Source organism: Chrysochloris asiatica, unplaced genomic scaffold, assembly GCF_000296735.1.
Source record: "Chrysochloris asiatica unplaced genomic scaffold, ChrAsi1.0 scaffold00072, whole genome shotgun sequence".
NCBI lineage: Eukaryota > Metazoa > Chordata > Mammalia > Afrosoricida > Chrysochloridae > Chrysochloris > Chrysochloris asiatica.
In genome coordinates, this window is record NW_006408590.1 from 6,076,525 (window position 1) to 6,098,390 (window position 21,866).

A 21,866-nucleotide genomic window follows, 5' to 3' on the forward strand; every position below is an offset into this window, starting at 1 on the left:
TACCCAGAGAAGCAGTGATGCCTGAAATGGAGGCAGAGATGATGACATGGAGCGATGGAGCAGCTGGAGACTTTAGATCCAGAGAGGGAGAGTGACTGTGTGTTGAAGACCTGGGGGGTGGGGGTGGGGTACAGGGGAAGGATTGCATGGAGGGGATTGTAACCATGGCAATGAGACGATATATAAGATAGAATGAATGTAAAACTAATGTTCTCCCATGTAAACTATCACATAATTCACAATAAAACTTTTAAGAAAAAAAAAAAATTTAAGTAAATGAAAAATATGAATTAAATCTATAATTATTTCCCTGGGTTTTTACTCGATGATGTACTGAACATGAGACAAAGTCAGTGAGGTTATGATTTAAAATAATAATAAATTTGCAATAAAGCATTTTCAGAACAATTAGGTTCTAAAAGATCTACTCAGCATATACCTGTAAAGGCATTCTTAATTCTCAGTTTTTCAAATCTATCTAAATCAGCTCAAGAATCTCCTTTAATGTGGGCATTAAAGAAATGAAATGTTTCTAGTTTCTGCAATAGCAAAATCTAGTATTAAAGAGACACATGTTCTATGAATATTTCCTTGCCTACAGTCTACTTTGTAAGTTTATTTTTCAGAGACCAGGTCTCAGACAGGGCACTTGGGTGTCACAAACTATGGCACATTCACAGTGTGTATGAGGTGCTTGTCTCTACAAATCAAAAGGACTTGTTTTTCACTCTTTCAGCTTCTACTCATGCATTCAGAATTGTTCCCATGCTGAAAAAGAGCACATTGACTTTGAGCTTCTGTAGAATCAGAGAGCTGTTGCAGGGATGGGAGAAGACAAACACTTCAGGACCATGGAAGGAAGGGCCCGAGCAATCATAAATCAGAGAAAAATATTGGCCCTGAAGGAAAAGCAACTAACCCTGGAGAGAGAACTGCCTTGGTGCACTGATGACAGATGAGCCGACACCAGTTGGAAACAAGAGTTGCTCTGGCAATGTTCAAAGAGTGGGTGGGAAGAAAATGGCTAAATCATCCAGAATAGCCACAGCAGCGAAAGAAGTTGAGGGAAGTCAGCACTGGATGGAATTCGAATACCATCTGGGGGTTCATTACAGAAGGTACAGTGAAGCACTTTGAAATGTGTGCTCTGTTTCTCATTCTTCTGGTAAAAATACCAACTGTTGAAACTCTGATCTTCTTTGGAATTTGTGTCATTAGCCAGATCCCCCCAGTGAAATCTGAACCCTCCTCTCCCTGTTGCCTATTTGTTGCACAAATAGTCCATTCTCCAGAGGTATGCGTTCCAGCCAGATTGTCTGAGAGGATACATGTCTAACTGATCACAAAGAATCGGCTGCAGGTCCCTAAAGATGAAACAGAAGGCATGGAGGAAAAAAGAGATGAGATTAGAAAGAAGAAAATAAATTACAGTGAAGGAAAAAATAATATGCACAAAACTTTCTAGCCATTCCCTAAGTATCTTTCTATAAACGGAGACCACATTCATCTCCCAAAAACCATTGCTTTCACATGCCATTTCCTTATTGAGACAAATACCGGTTAAGTACTTCAGTCTGGGACAGTATTCAGGAGCGTAAGCTTGCAACCAATCTTTCCATTCGTCTCTCCCCCTGTTTCTTAGCCCAACCACCATCTATTACCTACGCATTATTGGTTCCAACTCTGGCACCATTGTGCCTGCTGCCCCTCATCCCTGACAATGCTTTCTCTGCCTAAGATGTTAAACCTTACCTTTTCTCACATTCTATCAGGAGTCCTAATTGACTTCTCTGTGGAGCCTTTCTCTAGCACCCCAGGTGGGAACAGCACTCCCTCCTCTGAACTCCTACTGAACTTCCTGTCTGCAGTACTAATTTGACCTTTATCAAATGCTACTAATACATCTCTAAGATGAATGTTTGCTTTCTTATCAGATAACTTTTTTCTTACAAAGGCAATCCATGTTCATCATAAAAAGTATGTCGCACAAGAAAAATACACAGAAAAGAAATATAAATTTAAAAATCACTCATAATATGTCTGTTCAAAAAGAAATCCTTCCAACCAATAAATCTTTCCAATCTTTTTTTTTTTTTTTTTGTATGTGTGTGCCTGTATTTATTTGAAATCCAACTCTGCTGGGTTTATATTCTCTTTATTTCACTTAGTGTATCTTGAACATCTTTATTGTAATTTTTTAAAAGTTAATTTTAACTGAGTTACAATCTTCCATCCACTTGCTATAATTTGTATAACCAAGTCCCTATTAATGACCATTTGCCAGGTCTATTTTATATAATTTCTCTCTGATGTATGTAACCATATGATAAATATTCTTATCAACCTTTGTATAAATTCATCTGCTTATGATATGTATAGCCAAACTGCCTTCCAAAAACAATACTTCTATTAACATGAGCCCTGGTGTGGTGCTGTATGATAAGCACTGAGTTGCTAACCTCAAGTTCAGTGGTTCAAACCCACCAGCCACTCCATGGAAACCCTATGTAGGGTCACAATGAGTCAGAACCAATTTGATGGCGCTTAACAACAATAACACAAGCGTACCTATTTCTCTACAAAGTCAAGTATGCCTTGGAAATACTTAAAAGTTTTGCCAATTTAATTTAATGAGAGCAGGGATCATGTGGTACTTTACTAGTGTCTGAGATTGCTACTATTACTGCTGATGCTAACCTGTCCTTATTTAGCAGCACTATAAAGTATACAGGAGCTCTGGTAGCATAGTGGTTACGAATTGGGCTGCGAACCGCAAGGTCAGCAGTTCAAAACTACCAGCTACTCTGTGGGAGAAAGATGAGGCGATCTGCTCCCGTAAAGATTTACAGCCTCGGAAACCCTGAACAGGGTCACTATGGGTCGAAACTGACTCGAAGGCACTTAACAACAACAACAACATAAAGTATACAGGCTTTCACATACAGGTATTAGAATACTTCACACAGTTCACAAAAATTTGTTTGATCATGGAATAATATTAGCGTATCTTTTCTATGATACACTGAGAATCCCATAAATCACTTTCTCACATAGCCGATAAATGTCATCTTTGTCAATGTTTTCTTGAGTGCTTGCTATACTGAGTGTCATAGTTTGCCTTTTCACCATTGTGCCTGCTCTCCTCTTCCTCCGTATATGAATCATATCTTTCACTATTTTATCAGTTCTAGTTACAATGGTAGCGTAGTGGTTATGAATCGGGCTGCGAACCTTAAGGTCAGCGGTTCGAAACTACCAGCCGCTCCGCGGGAGAAAGATGAGGCTTTCTACTCCCGTAAAGATTTACACCCTTGGAAACCCTGTACAGGGTCGCTATGAGTCGGAACTGACTCGATGGCACTTAACAACAACAACAACAAGTTACAATGGTAGGAGTACAGTGGCTCTGTACAATCAGCACTGAACTGAGAACAACAAGGTCAGCAGTTCAAGCCCACCAGTAGCTCTGTAGGAGAAAGATGAGGCTTTCTGCTCCTGTAGAGATTTACAGCCACAATATTTTTTGGAAGTAAGTCTCTGGATCTAATGAAAGTGAAACACTAACCTTTCCATTGACATTTACACCGCCCAGGGACTCAAAACCACCAGCTGCTCTCAGAAAGCGCGAATAGGGGCACTATGAGTCAGAACGGACTTGATGGCTTACAACAATGGCAACAATGAAATATATTGTCAAAATCCCATCTTTATGTGATTTCCTCTCATCCCAGAATACATTTCCAGAAAGAATACACCTAAACTAGTATTAAAAATATCCCTGAACCTAATTTTTTTAAAGACCATAAAATTCATTTATTGTTTTCTTTGAGTCCCTAGGTGGTGCAAATGTGAATGTGCTAGACTGCTAACGGAAAGGTTACTGCTTTGACTTCATCCAGAGGCACCTGAGAGACACAGGCCTAGGGATCTACTTCCAAAAATTTCTTAGCACAGTTCTAGTCTTGACACATGTGGCATCAGCATGGGTCAGAATAGACTCGATGGCAACTTGTTCATGTTTTCATTTGAAGATGACCAAAAATGTCAATGTTTAGAAATGTGCCCTGAGACTGCAAACAATAAATGAATTCCTATCACCTTTTTCTTAGTCAACATTTTAACTTTGAAAAGTAGAAAAATGGCCAGATTTTAGGACCCTGGGTATAATAATGAGTACGATTATTTTCATTACATAAACATATGTAGCACATAATTCATGAAGAGGGCAATAGTTTTTTTCTGCACTGTGTTGGAAATGGGTGAGGAAAATTATTTTGAAGTTTAACTTTTGCTATTTGACTATACTGTTTGGTTGACAGATAACCTGGCCATCGTTCTCTGCTGACCATTTGGCATTTTCAGATTCACACATGTGTCAGGTAGCATTAGACTCTTCACTTTCACACGTATAAGCTCATTTAATCATCACATCCACCTATGATAAAAGTTTTATTCCTACTGTACAGTGGAGAAAACAAGGTGCACAGAGATTAAGTAATTTGCCTGACCTAACAATCTAGTAATAGCAGAGCTGGTATTGGAAACCAAATCTATGAAAGTCTGTTTCTACAGCAGATTTACCTCTGAAATGGTTTTGCCCCAGGCAAAAGCGCCTTCCTCAGGTCTGCGTCCATTTAGATAAACCCACACTCGCTTTGTATTGGGTTGCTTATACAGGCTGTTCCGCTTGATTGTTGTACGTTTAGTTGAAATTAGAGACTCTCTTTTGGGTTGCAGTTCTTGGACTTGAGAGAGATGTTCCTGTCAAGACAAATCCAGAGAATTCCATGTTTACAGAACCATCTGTTTAGTGTGTATGTGAAAAATGTGATGAAAGACAGAAACATCTCGTAAATTTTATATTGGAAAAGTTTCAGGAAGTGGTCATTCATTAAGTACATCAGCCTCTCCCTTCACTGGTTCTTATGCAAATTCTTCATGCTTCAATGAGAGGACTCATTAATGGCAATAGTAATAATTAGTGATGATAAGAAAGCCCTCATTTTAGCATAGCATTTAACTTTTGCTTATAATTTGGAGAAATGAATAGAGATGTGTCTCTGAACTTCTACATGGTGTTTCTCCTACTGCGCTGATCTCTCTGCATCTAACAAATGAACGTTTGATTAGAAGCACAACATCATTTCCTTTAACTAAGAAATGCTTAGGGGAGTGTGCATGACTGTTGTTTAAATCCTTGCTCCCTGTAATACAGTAGCCACCCTTATATGTTGCCAGACTCCTGCCAGGCAGCTTTTCATTCTACTTCAAGCATGTACTAGCTCAATGCTTTGCATTCATTCCCTGGCCAATGATTTATCCTTCTTAGCTTGGCAAGAAGTCATATTTTTAGTGATGTCATTTCCCCCACCACCCCTCCACACCCCCAGTACCCTTGACTTGGGCATACTCCTAAGGTTTAGATTAAGTACATTTCATGAATTTTAGAAACCCTATTAAATAGGAACATATCATTTTGATGAACAACTCCAGAAAGCAAAAAGTTTTCCCAGATCTCTATCCTCAATCCTCTCCCAATGCTGACCTTTCTCTTCTCGACTTTTTTATGCCTGGCAATCCTGACTGATTGACTGATTAGACTGAAACCACGATTTGATTTCCTCACTTCTGAATGTCTCCATTGCAATTAGTATTTTGCTCCTTGCTCTTTTTAGAAATTGAGACATACCCTTAGGAGTGATGAGCAATGAAGCCATAAGGCTCAACTAGACTACACTTATTCTAATTACCTTTGTACAGATCCACTGGGCCTTTTTCTCTTTTTTGCTAAAGTCATAATTTCTGGCCTCCATTCAAACAAAACATATTTTCATAGGAGCTGGCTGTCTACTAGATAGCTACTCTCTAAATGCCAACTCAATGCTTGGCATATGCTTATGTGGTCATAACTGACCAGATGCTGAGACTACATTAAAAGCATAATTTAAAAATTCAATATTGTACTTTACAAAGCTTATAAAAGAGGCAGAGTCTTTTAATGTCTGGAGTCCTAAAGAACATACCTCTGTATGTCTTATAAGTTCCATGAGTTTAATTTCCTCTTGAGTCTGCTCAGTCCAGCCTCCCTCTACCACCACTGGCTGCTCAGGGCTTTTGGTGGGAACCATGGTAGCTGGCTGACATGCTGCTACTCGTCGTCCTGGGGAAAGAAGTCTATGGAAATTTTGTTTCTGATGATAGGCTTTCAGATTTCAAATAAATTGGTTTGTTGATGTATGCATAAATCATTCCACCAGGAGCATAGATTAAAATACTAAACATTTCGTAAAAGCAAAGATATCTAAGGTAATAATAGCTAACAATCCTCTTCATATGGGAGCTTAAGGCTTTAAAAAGCCAAGATACACATACTCCACAGATGGAAAAGAAAGATAACATGCCGACTTTCACACTAGCCCCAACCTCTCATCCATGGCATGGTTCAGCAGTAATTTAGTCAAATGTAATTCGTGACCTATATAGTCCCTTCATCTCCTTCAGTCTTAGAACATATGTTTTGTTCTCTTCACTAATAATACGCCTTTCTCCACAATTAACTTAGTGGCCTGGGGATTAAGTATTTCTAAAATAATATTAATTCAAGAGACAGAAGCCCCCCCCCCCTTTTTTTTTTCCCTATCTAATAATACTCTGCAAGCATGATTAGTTTCTGACACTTCTGCTGTGCCCTTTATGATGTTAAGAAGCTGTGGTAAGAGAAAATATTTGTTGGAATACTGCATTTAAAAGAATCACAGACATAATTTAATAAGTGTGGTGATTCAAATTTGTACATTCTTTCAACTAAACCATTTAAAATACATTTTAAAAAGGTTTTTTAAAAAGTCACAATTAGGAAATTGTTTTCTTTCTCAGTGTTAAAGATTTACTTAGTTTTGAGCCTTATGCTGATCTTTAAACTTCTTAAAAACAGTTCTTTCTCATATATATTTCTCTCAAAAGCCTATAATGACCACCAGCTATTTATATCAGCACTGTGCAAACAGAAACATGTTCAAGATTAAGTTCTTGCCTGAAGGATTTACAGTTTGGTGGGAAAGGAAAACAATAAGGAAATGGTTACACAAATAATGTATTGTATTTATGCTACATCAGGGTCTATCAGGGCTCCTGGTGTGGCACTGTAGGATAAGCATTGATCCACAAAGTTGGTTTGAACTGCTTCTTGGAAACCCTATACAGGGTCACTCTACGTCGGGATCGACTTGACGGCACTTAACAACAAAAGTAACAGGGTCTATCAGGGAATAGAGGGATAGCATATCTAACATGAAACGTCAAAGAAGGCTTCTTTAGAAAGTAACATTTAGGTTGATGAAACAACTGTTGTGGTGGTGGTGGTGGTGTCATTGAGTCAGTAGCAACTGTGCATAGTGACTCTATGCACAACAGAACAAAACACTGTCAAGTTCAGTGCCAATCTAACAATCGAACAATCACTGTTATGCTTGAGCCCATTGCTGCTGACACTGTGCAAATCCATCTCATTGGGGTCTTCCTCTTCTTTGTTGACCTTCCACTTTACTAGGCATGATGTCCTTCTCCAAGGACTGGTCCTTCCTGATAATATGTCCGAAGTATGAGATATGAAGTCTGGCCATGCTGGCTTCTAAGGAGCATTCTGGCTGTACTTCTTCCCAGCACAGATTGGTTTGTTCTTTTGGCAGTCATGGTTCTTTTAATATTCTCCTCCAACACCATAACTCAAATGCATCGATTCTACTGTCTTCTTTATTCATTGTCCAACTTTCACATGCATTGACGTTACTGAAAATACCATGGCTTGCGTCAGGGACACCTTAGTCCTCAAACTAATGTCTTTGCTCATGAGCACTTTAAAGAGGTCTCATATAGCAGATTTGCCTAATGTAATACATCATTTAATTTCTTGACTGCTGTTTCCATGAGTGTTAATGGTTGATCCAAGGAAAATGAAGTCTCGGACATCTTCAATCTTTGTTCCATTTATATTGATGTTATTATTAGTCCAGTTCTGAGGATTTTTGCTTTCTTTATACTTAGGTAAACCCATAATGAAGACTGTGGTCTTTGATTTTCATCAGTCAATATTTGAAGACCTCTTTGCTTTCAGCAAGCAAGGTTATATTGTTTGTATATCACAGGTTGTTAATAACTCTTCCTCCAACACTAATGCCAAGTTTTTCTTCATGTAACCCAGCTTCTTGAATTATTTGCTCGGCTTGAATAAGTATGGTAAAATAATACAATCCTGGTGCACACTTTTACTAATCTTAATCCATTCAGTATCCCCTTGTTCTGTTGGTTTATATACAGGTCCCTCACAAGTACAATCACATGTTCTAGAATACCCATTCTCCTCAATGCTGTCCATAGCTTGTCGTGAGCCACACAATCAAAAATCTTTGCATAATCAGTGAAGCACAGGTAAACATCCTCCTTGTATTCTCTGCTCTCAGCCAAGATTCATCTTACATCAGCAATGATATTCCTCGATCTATGTGTTCATTCGAATCTGGCCTGAATCTCTGGCAGTTCCCTGTCAATGTACCATTGCAACCATTTTTAAATTACCTTTAGCAAAATTTTACTTACATGTGATATTAATGTTATTGTCTGATGATTTCTGCATTCCATTAGGTCACCACTCTTTGGAATGGGCACAAATATGGATCTCTTCCAATCAGTTCTCTAGGTAGCTATCCTCCAAATTTCTTGGCATAGACGAATTGAGTGTGTCCGGTGCAACATCAGTTAGTTGAAAAATTTCTATTTGTATTCCATTAATTCCCATAGTCTTGTTCTTTGCCTATACATTCAGTGTACCTTGAACGTCTTCCTCCAATAACATTAGCTCTTGATCATATACTACCAGTTGAAATGGATGAAAATCGATCATTTCTTTTTGGTACAGTGACTCTTTGTATTCTATCTTCATTTGATGCTTTCTGCAACATTCAATATTTTACACATAGAATCCTTCAATATTTCAAGTCAAGGCTTGAATTTTTTCTTCAGTTCCCTCAGCTTGAGAAATGCAGAATGTATTCTTCCCTTGTGGTTTTCTAATTCCAGATCTTTGCAAAATTCCTTATAATATTTGACTTTGTCTTCACGAGCTGCCCTTTAAAAATTTCTAGTCATCTCTTTTACCTCCTTATTTCTTCCATTTGTGTTAGCATCTCTATATTGGAGAGCAAGTTTCAGAATCTCTTCTGACATTCATTTCAGTCTTTTTCTTCTTTGTTGTCTTTTTAATGACCTTTTGCTTTCTACCTGTATGGTGTTCTTGATGTCATCCTATAACTCTTCTGTCTTTGGTCATTAGTGTGTAACTCACCACATTCTTGAGATGATATACTAATTCAGTGGGACATGTTGAAGTTCATATTTTGGCTCTTGTGGACTTGTTTAAATGTTCTTTCATTTCAGCCTGAGCTTTCATATGGATCCATTGTTGGTCTGTGCCCCTGTCTGCCTCTGGCCTTGTTTTGACTGAGATGATATGGAGCTTTCCCACATACTCTTTCCATGGCTATAGTCAATTTGATTTCTGTGTATTCCACCAGGTGAGGTCCATGTATATAGCCATCTTTTATGTTGTTTAAAAAAGGCATTTGCAATGAACAAGCCACTGATGTTGCAAAACTCTATCATGCAATCTTCAGCATCATTTCTATCACCCAGGCCAAATTTTCCGAAGATTATTTCTCTTTGCTGCCAACCTTTGAATTCCAAACACCAGCAATTATGAATACATCTCTCTTTTTTTTAATGTTTTATTGTGAACTATGTTAAGGAGCTCTGGTAGTGTAGTGGTTACGAATCAGGCTGCGAGCCTCAGGGTCAGCAGTTCAAAACTACCAGCTGTTCCACTGGAGAAAGATGAGGCATTCTGCTCCCGTAAAGATTTACAGCCTCGGAAACCCTGTATTGGGTCGCTATGAGTCGGATTCGACTCCACAGCACATAACAACAGCAATGCCATAGTTTACATGGGAGAACATTAATTTTACATTCATCCTATCATATATCGTTTCATTGCCATGGTTACAATCCCCTCCATGCATCATCAACCAACCAAAGGGTATACCCTATAAGCCTGCCCCCCAGTCGTCAGCACACAGCCCCTCTCCCTCTCTGGGTCTAAAGCCCCCAGCTGCTCCATCTCTTCACGTTATCTTCTCTGCCTCCATCTCAGGCATCACTGCTTTTCTAGGTAGGGTCCCGTTCTCCACTCTTTTCCCTTGATGGTCCGTGAATACATCTTGATTGCATGTTTGATCAATATTAAACTGAAGAAGTTGGCAGAATTCTTCAATTTTGTTATCACTGGTTTTAATATTTGGTGCATAAATCTGAATAATAGTTGTATTATTATTATTAACTGGTCTTCCTTGTAGGCATATAGGTATTATCCTATCACAGACAGCATTTTACTCAAGATAGATCTTGAAATGTTCCTTTTGATGATGAATGTGATGCCATTTCTCTTCAATTTGTCATTCCTGGCATAGTAAACAATGTGGCTGTCAGATTGAAAATGACTAATACCAGTCCAATTCAGCTCACTAATACCTAGTAAATTGATATTTATGCTTTCCATTTCATTATTGACAACTTCCAATTTTCCTAGATTCATACTTCATACATTCCATGTTCCTATTTTAATGGATGTTTACATCTGTTTCTCCCCCTTTTGAATTTTGTCCCATCAACAAATGAAGGTCCCAAAATCTTTACTCCATTTGTGTCATCATGGTGAACTCTATTTTGAGGAGGCAGCTCTTTCCTAGTCATATTTTGAGTGCCTTTCCAACCTAAGGAGTCCATTTTCCAGTAGTACATATGACAATATTCTGGTGGTATCTGATGGTGTTCCACTGCTATTTATAAGGTTTTCAATAACTAAATATTCAGAAGTACTCTGTCTCTACTCCCTTGTCTGTCTTCACCTGGAAGCTCATCTGGAACTGGTCCACCATTGGTGACCCTGCTGTTATCTAAAATACCGGTGGCACAGCTTCCAGAATCACAGCAACACACATGGCACCACAGTATGGCAAATTGACAGTGGTGGGTCAATCATTTTGAGGTAACTAAACAACATTCTCTTGAATTCCTTTTCAGGTCATTCTGATGCCTTTTTATTTCCCTCAAAATTATTTTCTAGCTCTGCCTCTTAGTCGCTTGTTTGAGCCACTCTGTCTTGTTTCTTCATGTGAAATGAAATTGCCTATTGCTTCCAAGACATTGTGGTATAGTTGTCGTATTTGTATTTAATTAATGATTGCCTCCTGGTGGGTATGATAAGAGAATGGAAGCTTGCACACCATTCTGTGTTCGTTGTTCATGCAGAACAGTTTAGAGTGAGTTTGGTTGATGTTGGTTGTTGTCACTGATCAGGTGTATACTAGCTCATATTGGTTCTTGCCTGGTTAGAGGAGCTGTAGATGGTGCAGTGCTGGCTGGGTTTATGGGCACAGTTGATGTCCCCTGTTGGGTGAGGCAAGAAGAGAAAACATACACATAAGAGAGAAGGTAAATAAACAAACTAGCAACCAAACAACACTGAAAAAAGAAAATAGTAACGAAAAATATTTTTTTTTAAAGGCAGGGAACAATTAGAAAAAGAATACAAAGAATCAAAAGAGAAAGCAAGGAGAGAAAAACAAAACCACAGAAGATGAAAATAAGAACGGAAATAAAAATAAAGATAAAGAAACAAACACATTAGGGAGAGGGATGAATAAAACAGAAAGAGTTACTCATCCGTTACAGCAATTGAGAAACGGAAACAGAAGAAGCAAAAATGAAAGTGGAGATACGATTTAAAAACAAAACAAAACAAAACATGGGGAAGTAAAGAAAGGAAGAAGGAGAAGAAAGAATAAACAAACAAACAAAAAACAATGAAAGGAAATCTCCAGGGCAGGTGCCAGACCCAAAGAGGAGAAAATTCTGGGATCTCCTGCCAGCCATGGACCTTATGAGGTGGGTGGGCAAGGGATGAGAAAGTGACACTTTGGGCCCTAGATGGAGTTCCTATAGGCCTAGGTGTTGTCTGTTCTGGGCACCCAATCCGGAAGTAGTTCGTGTAGATCCCAAAGCACCTGGAGCATCAGCATACTTCTGTCCCTAAGGGCAGCCAAAGGCAAGAAGTCCTGTTAGTCTAGTGCTTGCCAGAACCAGCTCTGCAGGTCTAGAGCAGGCCACACCTGATTCCAGATGCCAGAGAGTAGGAACTTCCCTCGGAATGTACCTGGGTGGGACTGGTCATACCTCTGCTCCCCAGGGTAATGTGAGGTACAAGAAAAAATTCCACATCTTTCTCTCTGCCAATAAGTGACATGTCTCTGCACCACTAACCACCCTCTGCCTTCAAAGCTGTCCATGAAAGTTCAAGATGCCTGTGCCAAGGCTGGCCAGCTAGCATGAATCATCTGTCTACTCTCTCTTTCCTCCCCCACCATAACCATACATCTGTTCATCTACTTTTCCTAGTGATGACTACCTAGTCCAAGGAAGGCCTGGGCAGGCTCTGTGGGTTTGCAGCAGGCTCATCTGGACTCAGACACCAGGGTTGGTGCATGACGGGGCTCAAAACTGTACCACTCACCTCTGTAAGATCCTGACCCCAAAAGAATGTGAATTTTGGTGAGGGTGTACTTTGTGTGGGGTCTGGCCATACCTCTGGCTACCAAGGGAGTATGGGAAATGAGAAAAAAAATGGCACCTTAATTTCCATGAGTTACTGGTATGTTTCTGCAATACCAATATGCTGCCTTGTCTCCAAAGCCACGCACAAAAGTTGAAGGTGGCTGGGACACATCTGGTCAGGTAACACAGATCACTAATCTGTCTCCTTTTTTGCCACATCTGTTCAGCTTCATCTCTTAGTAAGCATTCAATCCACTTCTCTATACCTTCATCTGAAGATCAGGTACCAGAGCTATCATCTCTATATCCGTGTCATTTGGTTTTCTGTATCTCTGTTGTAGAGGGTTTGCATTGTGTTACCACCTACTCCGCCATCTTGCTGCCTCTCTCTGTCAAGGTACCCTTACTGTCCAGATTTTCAGATCATGGCTAAGAACAAAATTCTGTGAAGATAGTTCTATACTTGCTGCTTTAGTTATCTAGTGTTGCTGTAACAGAAACACCACAAGTAGATAACTTTAACAAACACAATTTCATTCTGTCACAGTTCGGGAGGATAGAAATCTGCTATCAGAGCCCCGACTCTGGAGAAAGGTCCTTGTCTCCTTCCAATATCTGTAGGCCCAGCATTCTTTGGAGATCTCCATGTATCTTTGTGTCGATGTTTCCTTGGATCTAGGAGCTTCTCGGTGTAGGGACTCTGGTCCAAAGGACTCACTCTGCTCTAGTTCTTTTTTCTTGGTAGCAGTAGGTCTCTTTTCCTACTCACTTCTCTCTCCTTTTATATATAATCTAATCCTATAGAATACATCTGACCTCACAGAAGAGGATTTATAACACACAAGATAATTACATCAGATCAGGGCTGATCATCATGGGGGGGAGGGGTGACTACACTATATTAGATCACATCATGGGGGTTACTACCTCCCAACTTCCAAACCACGGAGAACCCAGGCACAGTCAAGTTGATACAAAACCATAACTATCACACTAGCTGAAGATGAAGCACTTTTACCGTTGTGGTTCATATTTTGAAAATAGAACAGCAATAAAAATAACAATAATGAAGTACTTCTGATAATTTTCTCTGGGAAACCAGAATTCTATACAGTTAATAACAACAACAATAAGCATTCATGTACAACTTTTGGATGTGGAGAAAACATAATTGAATCAACCAACCAATGAGTTATAATGACAATTTAACTATGCATCAAACTTTGGGGAAAAGCACAGTGATACCTTCTAAAATACATAATACAAATTCACACTATAGTTTTTACCCAACTGTATTCATAAAGAGCAGATAACATTAATTTATGACAGATGAATTCTCATGGAGACTATGTCAATAAATATTTTATTTATCATGCATTTGAAGGCTAAAGTTTTAGTTCCACTAAAGAGAATTCAACAACAGTTTATGATTTATACCATTGAGAGCCAAGAACTGAATATAGCAAAAAGGAAAAACAACATGCGTTATTTGTTATTGTCAACTTGCTTCTAATGGGCTTAAGAAAATGAATGCCTTTACACTATAATTTTCATAAAGGGATATGTCATCAGAAAAGCTTTTAGTTTGGGGAAAGGTTTTATAACAAATTATTTTATATGTAGATAGGAATAACAGAAATTGAAATTAACTAAAATGGATACAATAAATTGTTTCTTATTTTATTACATTTTTTCATTTATCCAATTTTGTCTTACATGAGACCAAGCAATAGTAATGATAATTGTTGTTGTCAGGTGCCATCGAGTTGGAACCGACTCATAGCAACCCCATGCACAGCCGAACGAAACAATGTCCGATCCTGGGCCAACCTCACTACCGCTGCCACACTTGAGTCTATCAGTGCTGCCACTTGGCCAATCCATCTCGTTGAGGGTCTTCCTCTTTTTCTCCGACCCTCCATCTTACCAAGCAGTAATGATAATAGCTAACTATTAATAGAGAGTGGCATGGCTCTACTCCTGAGGTTTCCTTTCAAAAAGATGGAGTTCCACTGGTACTGCAAATGATTTATCTGATTGGAAATTGGGGAAAAATATGCAAAGGACTCTTGGTCTCTTTTCGTCCTTTTTTCTCTCACAGGCTAGAAAACATGGGTGTTCTGCTGTTCTTTCATGCTATAAGTCTTACCTGGACAACTACCCTCATCTCCCTCCCTAATTGAGACGCTCACCCTAGGCCTGAGAGGATAACTCAGCCCAATTTGGGGATCCATCTAGTAGACCCACTTAGCTCCCACATGAAACAAAATGTGCCAGTACTATTGTATATGTACCAAAGGTGATAATTTGGTCGATCTGTGATCCCTTAGTATAACTGACTAAATTTTAAAACCCTATTGGAAACACAAATTTCCTTTTCCAGAATTCCCATACTGATGTTTATTGAGTATTTACTATTGACAGACAGGTAGTAAGTAATTGTAATTTATTTATTCATCAAAACATTCCTGCAGTTACTAGCACTAATAGTAGCAATGGTAAGGCTTATAAATGAAATGTGAAATCAACTCAGCACAGTGCTTTGTAGTATATGCTTAATAAACATCTGTTGCATTTATCAACACCTACACTAACTCTGGTAGCGTAGTGGTTACAAATCGGGCTGCGAACCTTAAGGCCAGCAGTTCGAAACTACCATCCGCTCCGCGGGAGAAAGATGAGGCGTTCTGCTCCTGTAAAGATTTACAGCCTCGGAAACCCTGTACAGGGTCGCTATGGGTCGGAACCGACTCGACGGCACTTAGCAACAACAACAACAACACACTAACTTGAGGAGTCCTGGCGTGGTGTTCTGGGTTAATGCGCCAGACTCTAAAGCCATTTGAACTGCAAGGTCGGCGGTTCAAGCTCACCAGCTGTCCCCTGGAAACCCTATACAGGGTCACTATGGGTGGGAATCGACTTGACGGCACTTGACAACAAAACAACAACATACTAACTGGAAGTAATTGATTAAGCAACTACTCTCACTTCTCATACCTCCTCTTTTATTCAGCCCACGAGACGTTTACAATCTAACAGGGAACACAGTCTACTGGACTAAGGTTTGGTCTTACTTAGCTTCATAATTCCAACAGCTACAAAAAAGATCTTGCTCAGAGCAGGAATGTTATAACATGTATTGAATTTATATTTAATAGAGCAAATATACAAGTCAGTAGAGACAGTGTTTATCCCAGCACTAAATTCTAAGAGAAACCACTTCAATTGATATTTCCACAATGGACATCTAATGACCACATAAATACTGTTTTTAGCAGTGACATGATAGGTGATTCTGAATGGATGTTATGCCTTCTTATTACTTAGATGTGATCTAAGCCAAAGATGGAAAATGAAATCACAGCTCAGAAAAGAGCTCTGCTGGATACTATTTCGAGTATGCTGTTTTTCAGTAATTTCACTTGATACAGGAAAACAGTTTAGAATAATCTTTGGAGTAACTGGTCAAAATTCTATTCATTCATTCATTCATTCATTCAATAATTCTATAACTATTCAGAGAAAAAGTGAGAACATAAATGAATTAATGTTGTTGTGTTAAGTGCTCAGTTGGTTCCTCTTCATAGCAACCCTGCTCAGGTTGCACCATCCTCACAATTGTTGTTAGGTCTGAACCCATTGTTGCTGCCATTTTGTCAATCCATCTAATTGGGGCAGGGGTGTCTTTCTTTTTCAAGGACACTCCACTTAATCAAATATGATACCCTTCTCCAGGGCCTGATCCCTCTTAACAACATGCACAAAGAATGAGAGACAAAGTTTCAGCATCCTCAATTTTAAGAAGCTTTCTGGTTGTAGTTCATCCTAGACAGATGTGTTTGTTCTTCTGGTAGTTGATGGTACGTTCAATATTCTTTTCCAACACCATAATTCAAATGTATCGATCCTTCTCTGGTCTTCCTTATTAATTGTCCAGTTTGCACATGCATATGAGGTAATTCAAAGTACCCTAGCTTAGATCAGGTGCACCTTAGTTTTCAAACTGACATCTTTATTATTTAACACTTTAAAAAGGTCTTTTGTAGCAGAATTTCCTAACGAAATATGTTATTTGATTTCTTCAGTGCTGCTTGCAACAGCATTAACTGATCTAAGAAAAATGAAATCTTTGACAAGTTTCATCTTTTCTCCATTTATCATGATGTTTTTTATAGGTCCCATTGTGAAGATTCTTGGTTACTTTACATTGAGATGCAACACATACCGGACTGGAGTCATTGATCTTCATCAGTAAGAACTTTAGTTCTCTTCTCTTCCAGCAAGCTTGTGTCACCTGCATATCACAGGGTGTCAATGAGCCTTCCTCCAATCCTCATGCTTATTGTTGTTGTTAAGTGCCATTGAGTTGGTCCCGACACATAGAGACCCTGTATCATGTTTCGAAGGAGCAGTTGGTGAGCTTGAACTGCCAACCTTGCAGTTAAAACATTTTTGCAATCTGGTGCATTATCCCACAGTGCTACAGCAGGACTCCTATCCTCATGCTACATTCTTCTTAATACAATCCAGCTTCTCCAATTATTTGCTCAGCATACAGCTCAAATATATATGTTGAAAGAATACAACCATGATATACACCTTTCCTGATTTAAAACCATTCAGTATCCCATTGTTTTGTTCAAATGGCTGCCTCTTCGTCTATGTACAGAATCTTCATGAGCACAAGTAAGTGTTCTGGAATACCCATTTTTCACAATGTTGTCTATAGTTTGCTATGATCTACACAGTTGAATGCCTTTGCATAGTCCATAAAGAACAAGTAAACATCTTTCTGGTATTCTCTGCTTTTAGCCCAGATCCACCTGAAGTCACCAATGACATCTCAAGTTCCACATCCTCTTCTGAATGCGGCTTGAATTGCTAGCAGCTTCCTGTTGATATATCACTGAAACAATTTTTTAAATTAGATTCCTCCAATCCTGATGCCACGTTGTGATAGAGCCATATTATCTCAGGTTTGGGATGTTACTGTGAAGAACTGACAACTAAGCTGAAAAACACAGACCGAATAGGAGAAATCCTAAAGGATAGGGGAGGGCTGAGTTGTAGCAACAGAAAACTGAATGGAGGCAAAAAAAAAAAAAAATCAGAGTTTTAAGAAGTTCTAATGTCTGAAGGCCTAAAAGAAAAGAAAGTCCAAGTGGCTGGAGTAAAGTTGGCAAAGAGAAGCTGGCCTAGGGCTAAATAATGTAGGTCCATATTAAAGCCACAACTTTGTCCTAAAGATAATAGGGATCATAGAAATGCATTAAATCTGAGATATCATAATCGGCTTTGCATTTCTATACTATAATTCTAGTTCTTGAAGAATATCAGCACTTTGCACAGAATGGAAGCTACCACTAAGAGTAGAAGCAGAGAGACCAATTAGAAAACTATTGTTGTAATCCATCCAAGGAAGAGACAAATTTAATTGACCTAGGATAAAGGAGCTCTGTTAGCATAGTGGTTACGAATCGGGCTGTGAACCATAAGGGCAGCAGTTCGAAACTACCAGCTGTTCCGCAAGAGAAAGATGAGGCATTCTGCTCCCGTAAAGATTTACAGCTGCGGAAACCCTGTATAGGGTCGCTATGAGTCTGAACCGACTCCACAGCACATAACCAACCAACCAACAGGATAATGACAGTGGTGATTGTTGTTGTTGTCATGTGCCTCATCTTTCTCCCACGGAACAGCTGGTAGTTTCGAACTGAAGACCAGTGAGATTAGCAGCCTGATTCGTAAGCACTATGCTACCAGAGTTATTAAGAGGCTTTACATTCATTTGAGATAAAATTAAAGTTTTGAAGCAACAAGGTGAGAAAGAGGGAAATGATGGCTTCCAGGTCTCCAAGTTGAGTCATTTGAGTGGAAGGTGGTACCACTGTGGCCAGAGGGATACTATGGTAACTTGAGTTTGGGACATGCTCATGGCCTTTCAGGTGAAAATGTCTAATAGGAGCAGTAGAGGTCAGTCGTGGTAATAAATAACGTTTCACTTACACACAGCCATTCTTTTGATAGGAACTGAGTAGTACTAGCTTTTTCAAACTAGAGCTCTATCTAGTGCATTCAGGACTAATTGCATTATTGATTGAAGCAAAAGTCATATGCTTTTCACACCAGACAGTATAAAGAGCTGAATTCCTTTTACAGCAATCACAGAACCTGAAATGTATTTCTGACCAGACTAAAATCCCTAAAACATTGTTTCTACCCAAAGAACCATATGATATCACATGGATGGAAATAGTTTAAACTCAGGCATTTAAGATTATATGACAAAGAGTGGAAGAACAAGACACGTATTACCAACTAATCATTTTGACTGGAAGTGGCAAAGCTTATGGTCAATAGTAAGGTGAAGTCCTTTTAAGACAATGACACTGACCTTTAAAGATTATGTTACTTTCCTACTTGATTGTATGAGATATTCTCCAGCAATAACCAAGGGATGTATACAATATTCTTCAGCAATACCCAAGGGATGACAGTAACTATGTTTGAAGATTAATTCCAAACACCACAAAATGTCAGTTTAGGGATTATTTGAAAACCTATAGGATGGTTAAGGAGCTCTGGTAATGTAGTGGTTACGAATAGGCTTGTGAACTATAAGGTCAGCAGTTTGAAACTACAAGCCATTCTGCAGGAGAAAGATGAGGCGTTCTGCTCCTGTAAAGGTTTACAGCCTCCGAAACCCTGTACAGGGTTGCTATGAGTCGGAACCAACTCCACGGCACACAGCCACCAGCCACCATAGGATGGTTATATGGTCCAGATGCCCTCCTGCAACCTTTTCAATGCATATATAAGGCATGTGATAGTAATGATAATATAAAATGTACAACTGTAAATTAAAACTTGGCTGTAAACTTGCTCAAATGTCTTTTATAACACAATATATAATGCTCATTAGTTAAATACCTGGTACCTAATGGTAGAAAATAACTATCAGCAAATTGATATTACATTTAGAAGTAAATGTGATGATGCTTGTTTTAGTTCATACTGACCTTTTAACTGCCTCATTTTGTGTTTCATTGTATCTAGATCAGCCATGATGTTGTCCTTTCTGACCCAGTTCTGCTTCTCTAATTTTTCTGTTTTCTGCAAATCTGGAATAATAGAAATGTAAGATATTTATCTTTTCTATCAATAGTAATTTATCGTACAAGCCAATAATTTATAAAGAACTTTGTGCTCCAAGAAATAGATTCAATTAGAAACAAGTAATTAAAAGGTAAGGGTCATTAAAAGAAACCTTGTTTAAAAGACGACAGGGCTTGAGGCATTTCTTATGAATAGATGGGGGGAGGGGAGAACAATGCTGTTTTATTATATAGATTTACCATATGCAATGCTCATATTTCATTTTCCACTTCCATAAACTATTTGGAGGTGATGAAAGCCTGGCTTGGAACCATTCATTTTTTAAACATCCACCTACTGCCTAAAGGGTGCAATTCTTAAAAATGAAAATGTGCAGACAGGTCGTCCTCAGTGTGAATTAAACTCATCTGTTATTTTCTAATGTGTACAATTATTCTCAATCTTACAGACCAAGAATCTTTTTATCAACTAAATTAGACGTTTTTCCATGCAGAATACTTCATTTCAGTAAGAAAAAAACAACAAAAGGCAATTATACAAATATGGGATATACAGATATCCTTGTGTGCATATTAATTAATGAACGTACTCTTCTTTGAATAAATATATTATTACATGACATGATACACATTTTATTCATTTTCATAAAGTGACAGTATTTATTTTTCTCCCTCTTCATATACTTACTTGAAAGACAGCAAAAACAAAATGCCTTACCATTCAGAGGCAGAAACTGTTCACCACAAGATACCCAGATGGCAATAGGATCTCTGAGGACAAGTTCAAGCAAAGACTCATCTATACCATTCAAACTATCAGATGTCACAGACTTTGAAAATGAGTTGTTTTTCATTTTTGTGCTTGGATTTTCTGGAAACCAAATGATACATTTATCAGAATAATAAATAAATTTGCTTAGTGAATTAATTTCTTTATTCAGAATATTTTATTCTTCATTAAAAATTTGATTTAGACATAAAATACCCACACCAGATGCTAACACATACATTCAGCCAGAAAGTTCATATGCAACTAAAGAAGTTAAAACAATCGGATTGTGAGTTTATTATTTTCTTATACCTCTCTTGACTCTGAAAGAAATTTGATGTCACTTACCAAAAAGATCTACTCTAAGAAGGGATGAAATTAAGAGATAAGATCACCAGGTGAAACTGAGGCGGGAAAGAGGATAGACTCAAGTCACAGATATTACTCAAGTCTCAATGTCCTCATCTTTTAAATACATATTAATAATGTATCACATCCTGCTATGGAGAAGATTAAATGTGGGGGTCAAAAGTGAAGTATTTCAGAGAAGAAGAGAAGAAAGCACAATTACAAGATTGACACAGTCCAAATAAAGGGGCAAATTTCTAAGACAATGCAGGTCCTGAACATCCTCATACAGGAGTTATTTGTGATACAGTTAACAGTATCCTGAAATACATAGAAATGAACAATTCTTGAGAATTTACTATGTACTGGGTATTTTCTCAAACCAATACTCTGAAGTAGGTCCTTCGACCAGTCCGCTTTTATAGGTAAGGTAACTGAGGATAGGTGTGGCAGAGCTAGCCTCCAGACACTGTGCTATTATACATGGTTTCCACAGTAAGCATGATTGTTGCTGTTAACTACCATTGAGTTGGTTCTGACTCACAGAGATCCTGTATACTGTATAGGAGCAACTGCTGGGTTTGAACTGCTGACCTTGTGATTCATAGTCCAGTGCTGATCCTACAGCGCCACACAAGAAGTCATGATATTATGTTTCAAATAGCTATTTCTTTAAAGTTTCTTAACACAAACTGATGGCATAATGCCGAGTCTTCTAATTAACCTCTACAATAACTTTGAGAATATAGAGGAAAAGAGGCGGCTGTGCCATTTTGATAATGTTGTATGAATAACATTACTTTCAAACAGGTTTTAAATAAGAATTGGAGAACAGAGAGTTTGAGTTTATAATTTCCCAGAAACTAGAGATCACAGATTTTATGATGTTTACTACACTGCGGATGTCTGATGGATCTTGGCTGCAAGCAGAGAATACCAGAAGGATGTTTACCTATGCTTTATTGACTATG

At 38.5% G+C, this 21,866-nt stretch overlaps 1 protein-coding gene across 1 annotated transcript in view; it reads right to left on the minus strand.

Moving 5' to 3' along the window:
* DCDC5 (doublecortin domain containing 5) overlaps positions 1-21,866 on the minus strand; it is a 109,236-nt gene that overhangs the window by 21,739 nt on the left and 65,631 nt on the right. The window contains 4 exon segments of the mRNA XM_006864906.1: positions 4,582-4,761; positions 6,024-6,160; positions 19,683-19,784; positions 20,497-20,649. Of these exon segments, the coding sequence (XP_006864968.1) occupies positions 4,582-4,761; positions 6,024-6,160; positions 19,683-19,784; positions 20,497-20,649 (572 nt within the window).